Source organism: Martes martes, assembly GCF_963455335.1.
Source record: "Martes martes genome assembly, chromosome: 12".
Classification (NCBI taxonomy): Eukaryota; Metazoa; Chordata; class Mammalia; order Carnivora; family Mustelidae; genus Martes; species Martes martes.
The window spans coordinates 2,923,054-2,935,530 of record NC_137900.1 but is presented as its reverse complement, the minus strand read 5'-3'; the positions used below and the strand labels follow the sequence as shown (position 1 = coordinate 2,935,530).

General features: G+C 52.4%; 1 protein-coding gene across 3 annotated transcripts in view; it reads left to right on the top strand.

Moving 5' to 3' along the window:
• Positions 1 to 12,477, top strand: part of SPIN1 (spindlin 1) — a 79,690-nt gene that overhangs the window by 52,720 nt on the left and 14,493 nt on the right. For all 3 annotated transcript variants that reach the window (XM_080819850.1, XM_080819848.1, XM_080819849.1), the window contains one exon: positions 3,013 to 3,061. In XM_080819850.1, coding sequence (XP_080675976.1) covers positions 3,013 to 3,061 — 49 coding nt within the window. The remainder of the gene's footprint in view (positions 1 to 3,012; positions 3,062 to 12,477) is intronic.

Below are 12,477 nucleotides of genomic sequence, written 5' to 3'. Positions count from 1 at the left end.
AGCTCTTGAGGGCAGGCCTTGCTGGGAACTGAGCACTTCGCTGGATTTCTAAACGGGGACTCTCCCCCTCCCCCTGCTGGAGGCGGGAGGGGCTTTTTCTCTCTTCCCGGAGAACCCGGCAGTGCTCCTGGACGTGAGACGTGCCAGCGCGTTGCTGCCCTGTGCCCCCTCGGCACGATTGGTGGCCGGAGGCTTCGTCCCAGCCTTCTCCACCCCGAGGCCGCGGCTGCTGGGCAGTTGCTGCTCAGCCTTTCCTGCTGAGCCGGCGTGGTCCGCGCCCGCGGGTGGCCCCCGGTTCCGGGCAGCGGTTTGCAGGGACTTGGCGGCTCTGACCAGCCGAAGGAGACCGGTTGACTCCTCGCCAGTTCAGCTTCTGTTTGTTGGGGCGCAGCACAGAAATAGCTCGTTCCCCCCTTCGTGGCGTTCAGTTTTCAGGAGCTCTTTGCCTTCGTCTTGGTAGCCTCTTGTTCCCGTGTGGTGACCGTGATGCCCTCAGTTTCCACGAGGACACCCGCGCTTTCCCTTCATCCGTGTGGCTCGGGGATCATTTCACAAACTGCTGCTCGTCCGACAGCACGCCTACCGTGGAGGCGGTTCCCGAGTGATCACTAGCAGATGGTTTCTGCCAGGGTCCCCCTCCAGCTGGGGACGAGAGCTCCGTGAGGATGCATGGGGACTTGTGGGCCGGGGCAGCCCAGATGCTGAGTCCGCTGTCCTGGCCCGGTGTCCTCACATGGGAGGGGAGGGCGCACTGACGCCTGGGGCAGGCCCAGCAGACCCTGAGCGAGTCCTTCCTGTCTGTGTGCATGTCTCTCCTTGTCTCCTACCCCAAGCCTTGCCATGTTCCACAGTGCTCCGGGGGACTCTGCCCTCCTTCCAGGCTGTGTCCTCCTGTCATCCCTGAGCTGGCTCCGTGTGGAAGGAGGATGGCCCTGTGCCATCACCTGGGAGCAGTGACAGATCATCCTGCAAAGTCCAGTCGGCCATCTCTACCCCTGTTCACTTAACTTGACAGTTGTGAATGGGATACTGGGAAGGAAATGCGTGTTTAAATCACACACTTCCATGTAAGGCCAAGGAGAGAGAACTTTGTGGATAACCTGCCTGCCTCCAGCCTGGGGAACCACCATGCTGAGCCTGTGGTCAGAGAGTCTTTGTTTTCTGTTTATTTTTGCTGCTCAGCGTGAATTCTGATCACTGTAGTAAGTACCGTGTTTGCTGCATTCCACGGATTTTGTTTCCATTTGTTTTTCAAGATCAAGTTTCATGGTGGTTTTGTCTTTGAACTATGGACTTCTGGAAGATTGTTATTTAATTTTCAAAAACACCGGCATTTCCAGATACTGTTTATTTCTCGTTTAATTCTCATGCGGCCAAAGCACAAACCTCTTATGATTTCATGTTGTTTTAAGTGCGTGGAGGGTTTGTGTTAGAAGGAGCAGATGGTGTGTGGGTGAACGTCTCATGTGAACTTGGGAAAAAGTGCCTGTTGGCTGTCTGTGGAGCTCGGGTCTTCCGTGTCTCTGCCGATTTTCTGCCCATGCGTTACGTCCGTTATGGAGAGAGGAGCTCAGATGAGTGCATGTGATTGTGGGTGATTCTGTCCTGCCAGCCCCGTCCGGTTTTGCTTGTGTCCTTCACTGTTCTGGGACGAGGTCCACACATGTTCGGGCTGGGGTTAAATGTAGGGCTTTTTGGTTCTTTGGCTCTTACCATCTTGAATGTCATCTTGATCCTCAGTGACTTTGTCTTGAAGTTAACTCGTGTGGTGTTAGCCACTGTGCCGCCCTCTCCATCTTGTCTCTGAGTTGGTGCGTGTGGGGTCTCTGCTCGCTGTGGTTCTCTGTTCTGTTGGCCTGGGAGCTGCCGGGGCTGAACGTGTGCTGAGTCCACAGGTTCACCCCACTGTCTTCTGTCCTGGCTCCGCTGTTTCTGACAGTGAATCTGGAGTCAGTATTTCCTTTATTTCCCTACATTTAATGTGTGTTGCATTGTCAGGAACTTTAAAAAGTCTTTTATTATTGGTTGCTGGTTTTCAGAGACGGGATGAGGACGTGCTCTGGTGTGGTTGTCTCTGGCGTGGTTGTCTCTGGCGTCGGCGAGCTCGCTGGCCGTGAGGTTGCATACTTAGCGCATCTGGAGGGCCCACTGCCGTTGCTTCTTCCAGAGCTGTCTCGTCTTTCCCGTGCCATCCTCTCCGCCGTAGGTGCAGTTCACTGTGCATCTGGCCCCTGAGGCCGTTCGTGTCCCTGCTGTTCCTCATCGTCGTGGAACTGGTCTCTGGGGTCTGGTCCGTGGTTCACCATGTTCGCTGATTTCGTTTCAGGCCCTCTGTGTTCCACCGGTTTCATTCCAGTCCTTTCTTTCTTCATTTTTAAGTGTTGTGTGTGTCTGTCTTTAAATATGTGAGCGTATTTATTACAGCACTTTTAATATCTTTGTTACTTACGTTGTCTGGTGATAACCCACGGGGGTGTGGGGTCCAGTCTGCCGCTCCGCATTGGGGATGAGCTGTGGCGTGTGGTGACCCTGTCGCTGCCCTTTGAGTTTGTTCTGTCCACAGATGCCCGGATGGGCTGTAGCAACTTTGATTCCTGGGGCTCCTTCAGCCTTCCTGCTGAGGGGCCATCTCTGTGGTTTTTACCACATGGGTCCAAAGAGGTGGCTCAGTGGACTTTGAACACCGTTCAAACGCCTTCCTACCCCCAGATACGTCATACTTTATGGCTAAGATTGTCGCTTATTTCTGTGGTTTTTGTCCATGTGGTTTTGGGTGGTTTTTTAAGGGTGATCTGGGGAGATGAGCTGTTGTCCCTGTCATTTTATCTTCCCAGAACTCCTTTTATCTCCTTTTTAAGAATTAGATAAACAGATGGCATCCTACATATTGGCTTGTTTATGGTTTATTTTCATTTCATGCTTTATGCAGCGGTTTTTCAGAAGTTAATTTTTTCCAAGTTCTGAAGTATTTTCTATCCAGTTTTTACTGACTTATATTTACTTCTCTTTTAGGCCATGCTGGTGTGTCTGCAAGTATGATGAAGAAAAGGACGTCCCACAAGTAAGCACCCCTGAAACTTGCTTTTAGATAGCAGGTTGTCACCGTGGGTGATGTAGGGTCTGAGATGCAGCGTGATGCCCTCTCCCCTGGGTTGAGAAGGTCTTGCCTCACTGCATGTTTCCTCCCTTGTCCTTGGCCTGGCCTATGGCTGCCTAGGCCTGTCCATCCACCTCTTGAAGCCTCTGGGTCATGATTTCCACTCCAGCTCCGAGGGGCTGGAGGTGTCCACTGAGGGTGGCAGGTGCGTGGTGAGCCTCTCCTGCTCCTCTCCTTGGAAGGCTGTACGCTCTTGGCATGCAAGTTCTTTCCTCAGTCTCCCATCTGCTGGACAAGGAGCTCCTTGTGGACAGAGGCCTTTGCTCATGCTTGAGGGTCTGGCTAGCATGCTGACGGGTGCACTCGCTCACCGCTTTATAACATTTTCAAATAAACGAAAAGCTTGTAATTTAGGCAACACATAATGCATGTTGAAAGATAATTAAAAAGCGATGTATTTTAAGTGACCAGTATGTTATAAATCCTAAATTCTGTAGGTACCAGAGTAAAGAAGCCACTTTTTCTCCCTTAAATCTTTGTGTATGATATAGTTACATTTAAAAAGAACATTGGGATACTATCTTAAATGATGATACTGTGCTTATACTGAATTACATTTAACAGATTTCACAAGTACCCACCAGGTTCTGGTGGCTGCTGTCGCGCCACAGACATCGCTCTAACAAACCAGTTCTAGTTGTTTTGAGTCTTAATCGTAGACCGTTAACTCTGGAAGAGGCACTTTGACCCCAGCTAGCACATCCTGAGCCTCTCATTATAGCCTTTTTTTCCAAATTATTCATACTGAGAGGCTCGTGAGCGCGCAGCCACCACCCTGTGGGGCTGAAGAGCACGAGGCGCCCGTTCGTAATGGTCGGTGGTCGGTGCACCCGTGCCTCCTGGTTCAGAGCACATGTAGACATGTAAATATCTGTCATGTGTAGTTCAAGAAATGACCTGGAGTAGAAAGGTGTGACATTCAGGTGAGTGTCTGTGTCCCTGAGGTTTGAGAAAGCATTTCCCAGATTCCGTGGATTTGCCCCTTACCTTCATGCTTCTGCCACGTCCAGGGACGTGGTAATTCATGTTGCTGTCTCCCCTCATTATCCTACCATAGCATTACCGTGAGTGGTAAACCGTGCTGTGGTCTAAGCAGAGGGTAACCAAACAAATACAAGCCTTAAATAGTAGGTAACGCTAGAAACATAACTACAGTGGAAGAGAGGCAAGGGACATGTTAACTTTGCAAGACCGGAACAGTCCATACAAAATGAATTTTGCCAAACAGTTAAAAATAATTGGCTTTAAGGATGTAATGTGCATTCAGTTTTAGCCATTTTACACATTGCCGGGTAGGACTGGAAGGTCCTTTAGTTAGGATTTTGGGCCTTGTTGGGTTGTGCAAGGGTTTCCTGAGCCTCACCTGAAGCACGGTGGTCACCCATTAACTCCCACTTCCGAGGTGCTCGTTGTTTCTCCCCCCAGAGCACAAGGAATAAACACCTACTTTTAAAACTGGGCTGTTGGGGTGCCTGGGTGGCTCAGCGGGTTAAAGCCTCTGCCTTCAGCTCAGGTCATGATCCCAGGGTCCTGGGCTCGAGCCCCGCATTGGGCTCTCTGCTCAGCGGGGAGCCTGCTTCCCCCTCTATCTCTGCCTGCCTCTCTGCCTGCTTGTGATCTCTCTCCCTGTGTCAAATAAATAAATAAAATCTTAAAAAAAAAAATAAAAAAAAAAAAAAACTGGGCTGTTGGTATGTGTACCAGCTGAAGGCGCCTGACCCCTGTGCACTCCCGTGCTCGGAGTTTGACCTGGTGCTCGTTCCGTTGAGAGAGTAGAGGGCTGTGACCCAGGTACTCTGTAGCCAGAGGGAGCCGGAAAGAAAGGGAAGGCTGCTCCCGTTGGCCCGTGTCTTCTCATCTCTGCACACATCTGGAGGCGGTCGGACGCAAACACCGAGGACGCACAGGTCTGCACAAGGCACTACGAGTGGCCGTTGCTTGCCGCCTCTGGCTGGGCCTCTGCCCGGGGTCTGGGCTGAAGCAGGAAGCTGGTGGCTCAGCTGGGCGCCTCGGCACGTTCCTCCCATCTGCCTGGCCCCGTGCTTACCGGGCCTAAGAACACTGACGTGGACCAGGATGGGCCCTCTCCGCAAGTGCCATGGTTATGGAAAGCACACGGAAAAGAAGGCCTGGAGCCATGCATGCCCGCCTCCACTGTGGGCCTCCGGCAAGCGAGTCAGGCACGCGGGACTGACCCACGCCTCAGTCCAGGGGGGCTGAGCAGGAACCCCACGTGTGGACGCCTCTGCCTGCTGGAGGGAGTCCCAGGGAGACGCAGGAGACACGTGCCGGCGGGGACTCGGGTCTACTGTGTTGGAGCACCGTGGCGCCCAGAAATTGTGTAGCGGTGGCTCGTTTCTGCTTTTCTAGTAAACGGAACAAGCTTCCGTGCCTCCTGGCGGCCGGGCCCCTCACTGCATTTTGGGAACAAGTTGGTGACAGGCGTCTCCTGGTTTCGCAGGAGGTGATTTGGGAAATGCGTCGCAGTGAGCAGCCTGGGCCGGAATTGCACGGGTCCACACGCACCTGCATTGATGTCTGTAAACGCGGGACCATGCCACGTGTGTGTTGTCTTCCTTAGGACTGTGTTTGTAACACTGTTCTCCAGGCTGCAGGATGGAGTAGAGGCTAGCTAACTGGTTTGGGTATCAGTAAGGCTTCCGGCCAAGCTGTTCAAGTTTGAGGGAGTCCGAAGTTACACCCAGCTTTTCGACTGCATGGGGGTCAGTGCCCCAGTCCCGCTTTGTTCAAGGGTCAGCGGTGGATTTTGAAGGGAAGGTACGGTTGGGCGGCCTCTGAGGTCAGCTCACCTGTCGTAGTTCTGTTTTCCAGTTTTCAGGCGGGAATCTGCTGCTTTCTTCCCCTGGTCGGCATCGTGGATTGCGTTTCTGCTTCCGGGTTTTGGTGTATTGCCCCCGACGCACATTTAGAGAATGGGCCGGGGCTTTTATGCACTGACTAGAGAGATTTCCGGAGAGCACTTTTCTATTTAAGACGTTAGTCACTGACGGTGACGAGGACGGAGAGACACCCCCTCCTCCTCTTCCTCAAGTCCCTGGGTGGCAGCCCTGTCGAGGAACCCCGAGTCCTTTAACGCACAGAGGCCTCCCGGCGCCCACACCGTGCCTGCGCGGGGAGCGTGTTCGCGGCCCGTCTGCCGAGTGGTGATGTCCGTGGGGAGCACGCGGCCTAGTTGAGCGCGGAGCCTGGTGCCGCCTGCCTTCAGCCCATCAAAACCGAGGCGACGGCTTCCTCAGCTCGTGAGGAACTGCTCTCCACACCGGGGAAGTGGGCAGCGTTGGCGAGGCCCTCGGCTGTTCGCGTGTAGACGGAGTAACCTGAGAACCCAGCGCGACTTGGGTGGAAGACGGACGCTCGCGGCTGTTTTTCTCTCCTGTTGAGCCGGCAGTGGCGGTTCTGCCGTAGGACTTTTGTTAAGCAGCACATCCCAGAGAAGCAGCTTTTTCTTCTCCTTGCTGGTGGGCATCTTGTGAAAAGACAGTCACTTTGGTTTAATCAGTATTTTCTGCTGAAATGTGCTAGAACACAGAGTAAGGGAGCTGCTTTTCTAGGACGGTACTAAATAGAGTGAGGGAAGAGAGGCGGGAGGTGATTATACAACAATGTACGTGGCGTGAGACAGGCACTTGCTGGTTCACAGCAGAGTTGTGGTGGTTGGAATTTGAGCAAGCGTGGCCCCTTTAACTGCTGGCTACCGAAGTAAGATCTTCCAGTCCTGGGGGGCAGTTTGGGGGTGGATCTCGGGCACTTAGGGAGTCTGGCTAAATGGTGGACGGTCTTCCAACGCAGAATTTCCTTTGTGGATGGCAGAGCGAGTAGTGTGGCCGGGTCAGAACTTACTCGAAGCGTTGAAAGTGCTGAGCAAGGTACAGAAATGCCCCCTGCATTCGCAGCTTACCTTGTTGGGAACGTGGGTGCGTAGACATGAGTGTTGGTTCTGAATCGTGCTCCCTAGCTGTGGTGCCTGGGGTACCGAGCCTGGGAGCCTGTTAGGTTAGAAGGCCTGGGATTGTGGACTCGGGTCTGTGGGGCCGGCCTGGGCTTCTGCACGTGCTCCGGGTTGCCGTCCGCCTGCCTGCGGCTCCTCTCAGGCTCACCGGGGCGCTGAGCGGGTCCTTCGGCAGCAGTGAGAGTGGTTGCTGAGGGGCCGGCCCCCATCCGCTGTCCCTGCAGACTGATAGTGGCTCCCAGTGGCCCCGGAAGCCAGTCGTTTCGGAGGTGGCTTCTGGAGAGAAGGAGCAAGCAGCATGATCCTGGGGTTCACCTCGCTTCTGTACTTTACCCGTGAGTCATTTGGGTGGCGACTCGGGGTGCCCTTGTCCTTGCGCTCGGGGGCAGTTCCAGCCACCTCCCCAGAGCGAAGCGTCTGGGTGTCTGTCTGCAGCCACCCGGTGTGTCGGCCTGGCAAGTGGTCGTGAGAACATACAGGCAATTGAGAGCGGTTAAAAACATGGGCGTCCGGGGAGGACCTAAGTCAGCACCACGACATTCAGGGAGCCCTCGTTTTAAAATTGGAGGAGCTGTTTCCATTGGTAACGTCACGTCTGTGTGCTGTTCTTTGAACCACCCAGAGATGACCCAAGGGCGTGTCTGCTGCCGCCTTCCCCAGGAACCAGACACATTGCTTTTTGTTTGCTTTCATATGTACTGTTTCGGCATGTGAAAATAAGCTTTAGTTTTTATTATGGTTTCTGTTGATTTTTATCTAAAGTAGCAATTACCAATTAAAATAAAAAAATTTTTTTAAAGAGTTTATTTATTTGACAGAGAGACAGAGCACAAGTAGAGCGGCAGGCAGAGGGAGAGGGAGAAGCAGGCTCCCCACCAAGCAGGGAGCCTGATATGGGGCTCGATCCCAGGACTCTGGGATGACGACCCAAGCCGAAGGCAGCCGCTTAACTGCCTGAGCCACCCATTCACCCTGCAATTAAAATAAAATGTAAGAACTTGTTTAGGATATAACTTTTTTTTAAGATTTTATTTATTTATTTGACAGAGATCACAAGTAGGCAGAGAGAGAGAGAGAGGAAGGGAAGCAGGCTCCCCGCTGAGCAGAGAGCCAGATGCGGGGCTTGATCCCAGGACCCTGGGACCATGACCTGAGCCGAAGGCAGAGGCTTTAACCCACTGATCCACCCAGGCGCCCCTAGGATATAATTTTTAACCTTTCTGGTTATGAGCAATTTAAAATGTCCCCAAAAATAGAGTAACAGTAAGTCCTGAGCCCTGTCAGCCAGCTTCAGCGATCATCAGCGTTTTGCCTGATGATAGACTCTGAGACGATAACCCGAGCGGACCACTGGTTCCCCAGGGGAGTTCCCACCCTCGACGCCCATTCGATGCTGGGTGGAAGAACTTAAATCAGCTTACAAACAACATATATTTGTGCACGCTTACTATGAAATAATACGTGATATTTTAACACGTGTAAGGACATTTTAGAGCACTCTCCTGTAAGCCTTGGCTGCGAGAGCCTCGGGCAGAGTCCCATCCTCATAGTTGGGGAGCTTGAGTTCCACTTGAAACACAAGTGTGTCACTTGAAGTGCTTGTGTTTGCCTTCAGCGCTGCCGTGGGGAAAATGATCTCTGTCACCTCTGTCTCTTCGGCCCGACTGCTAATGAGTCGTCATCTTCCTTTAGCGCCAGGGACACGATGCTCCACAAGTAGCATTACCCCTGGCTAAAATGCAGACACAAGAAGTGAAGTTCGGAAGTGGTAACATGGAGATGTGTAAATCTGTTTTTGTATCTAGCTTCCTGCAGAAGTGGGATACTCATCGCGTTAATTTAGTGGTAGTTATATTAAAAGTTGTGCTTCACATGCTTGTAAAAATGAACTGCTTTTAAGTCATCGTAGGAAAATTTGAAAGCACAGGTTAACCCAGAGGAAGACAACCTAAGTATTTCTAGTGCCGCTCCAGGGTTACTCACAGCTGCTGGTGCTGTACCGAATGTTTGAGAAGCCATTTTTCTCCCTCTCTGGGGGTATTTGCATGTGCACAAGTTTTTCATGTCCTGTTTTCTACATTTCTCACGGATCGAATAGCTGTGTGGTACAAGCTTCTGCATCCCGGGGCGGGGTGGGGGGGTGAAATGGGCTTTATCTGCCGTCACGGAGGAGGCTCAGAGCACAGCAGCTGGGTCTCTGCACCACTTTGAGATAAATTCCCGGCCCCGGAATCACTGGGACGGCGGATTGCTGAGTTTTGCGTAAGGAGGGCTGTATCCCTACCAGAAGCAGAGAGAGGATTGTACGTCACTGTGATTTGCATTAAAATTACTTCCCAAAATTGGCAGTTTTTGTTGTTACCGAGTTAGAAAGTTCATACCTCATCCTATTGGCAGGCCAGAACATTAGAAATTCCTGGGAGACCTAAAGCATGTTGGAACAGATTTATGTAAAAAGAGCTGAGGAACTCTGCCACTTTGAGGAGAAAAGGAGGCTGTGCGAACAGTGACTGCCTGGGTAGGCTCTGGAATCTGCACAGGTTGGACACCACCAGAGCTGGTGAGTCCGCTTGCCTAGACGCTCGCCTGTCCCGCTGCCCTCCTGAGGTCTCCGCTCGCTGGCCTCCGGGCCGCCCCGCAGCCCCCGCCAGACGCCAGGGCTCGCCTGGGCCTGAGGAGGTGCTCCCGACCACTGACGCCGTGACCCCGGCTTGCGTGGAACACGGGAGCCCCGGGAACCAGCAGGCACTGAGGAGCGCCGATGGCAGGAGAGACCGTCGCACAGAATGGGAGAGCTAACCGGGTATCCACACGGCACCCCCAACATGGACAAGGCCATGTTGGCCGACCCGCAGAGCTCATAGAGGAATCAGGCAAGGACACGAACGTTACCCCTGATGTTGAAAGACTTGGTAATTGAAGAGACACTGTTCAAGAGAAGATCAAACCATTAGTATCTAGAAATTAAAGATGCTATGTAAGATATTCAGAAGATAGGCTGAAATTCAAGCCCGTCTATTTTACCTGATTCAGGAACACTTGGTCTGAGGCTTTCTGGAAGGTGAGCAGCATTGGGGAAAGTGGATTGTGGAGGACGGACCTGGAAACCCCGTGTGCCTCTGCTACAGAAGGGATAGAGGGGGAAGGGTCAAGAATAAATACGGGAGGGTGCCTGGGTGGCTCAGTGGGTTAAAGCCTCTGCCTTCGGCTCAGGTCATGATCCCAGGGTCCTGGGACCGAGCCCCGCATCGGGCTCTCTGCTCAGCAGGGAGCCTGCTTCCTCCTCTCTCTCTGCCTGCCTCTCTGCCTACTTGTGATCTTTGTCTGTCAAATAAATAAATAAAAAAAATATTAAAAAAAAAAAGAATAAATACGGGAGACGGTTCTGCACAGCTCTCTAGACTGACCAAGTGCTAGTTGAGGGGTGATTAAAAACACAAGTCACAAGTTCTGGTGACATTTCTGATTGCAAGAGCAAAGAAAATTCTAAAAGCAACTCAGAAAAACCAGTCAGAATGCAGAAGGATTGATTGGCATCTGTTTTCTGTAATTTGGGAGATGGGAGACAGTGACACGGCCTCTGAGGGGAGAGAAGGGTCTTGAACCTGATGTGGGGACTGAGGCAGTTCAGGGACGTGGGCCCCAGGACCGCGTTTGGAGGCATGCGGGAGTGTGTACTTGCCTCTGGACCCCGTTGGAGGCATCCGAGTCATCGCCGGGTGTGTTCAGAAAGAGAAAACATCCAGGGATGGGAATATTACAGGAAGTAACAAAAATCCTTCTTTTCTTGTTTGTTTCTAAATAAGGTAACGTTTTTACGAAGTTACTCAGACAAGAATGAAAACAAAATTTGAAACAGCAGCCCACATTTGATTAGTGTCAGGTGGGGTCACTATGTGCCAGGGTGTTTTTGTTTTTGTTTTAGAAATTTTCCTTCTTTTACTACGAATTTTTTACTTGTTTTTGGTCTTGTTAGAGCTAGGAGAGGGAAAATTGAGGTTTTGATTAATAGTAGATTTTAATAGAAGAACGTTAACGTTAGCTATAAATGCAGCAGCTTACAGGTTAGAGGTAGGTTCTGTAAGACCAGAGCTAAGCCACACGTGGGGCACAGAAGCCTCCATCATCCCAGCTGCACAGACCAAGGGAGACACAGGGTGGGTGGGTGGAGACATAACGTCGCACAGACACAGAGAAGGAGATGCTGGACCTGCCCCGGTGTCCCGTGGATGGCAGCAGGACGTGCTGCTTCCGGCTCCCTTAATGAAGACAGAGGGAAGGACCGCTGTGTTCCGGGGTAAAGGGTGCGTGAGCCACTTTGGAGAGTACTACTGGCAGCTCTGAGTCCCCTGCTACTGGACACAGCCGTGACGAGGGCCTCCTGTGCAGAAGCACGGCCAGAGGCACGGCCATGCATGGTGCCATGCTCCCTCTTCGGAACAGCTACGGGCCACAGCACAGCGCTGCTCGTGAGTGTACAAGGGACGCATAGTTGAGCTGGAACACTGCTGCTCTGAGTCTCCAGCTGCCCCTTTGTGCCCTTAAACTGGCCAAGTTAGGGTGGTTTTGTTGAGAATCACAGTAATAGAAGATGTCCTGCTTCGGAATCTTGGATAGAAGCTTTTCTAGCTGTGGTCTTATTCTCCAAGGAGACAGAATCAGTGGTTATTATGCGTGTGAGTGTGTGTGCAGGCATGCATGCACATGTGTGGACGGAGATTGGAGCCCAGGGAAAAGGGAAGATTGCACTTTCATATAAGAACACTTTTTTAAGTCCTTCAGCTGATTCGATGAGGCCCACCCATGTGTGGGGCCACCTGCTGATTGCCATGTCCCGTAGAAGAGTGCCCTCACAGAAAACGCTTGGGGCCATGATTGGCCACGTACCTGAGTACTGTGGCCTGGCCATGGTGATAGCCATGGTGACACTGGTGCAGCTGCAGCGTCAGCCTGTAATTTTGGTCGTGATGGTGGAGTGTTTGTGTGAATCACTGAAATGCTGCAGAGGACTGCGTTCCTTCCTTGCTGGGGTTTGGGAGCTAGCTTCTGCCCTCTGTGCAGAGAGCCTGACCCCGTCCACACTGTGCATCACTAGACTTCTGCCTGCATGTCCCACGGAGTAGGTGATGGATTGATGGAGGAGAAACACCGTGCTGGCAGGATTCCAGCCGTTTCCCCACACGGCACGCTCCCAGGGACTGTGGAGGGCCTGAGGTTTGCGGTCATCGGGGTTGAGCGGTGCTCGTAGCTGCAGGGCACAGACTCAGTGGTGCGTGGTACTGGCCTTTTCCTCTACACCGAGCTGCACGCTGCAGAGTCTGGGGAGGATCTGGGGCTCCTTGCCCTGAGC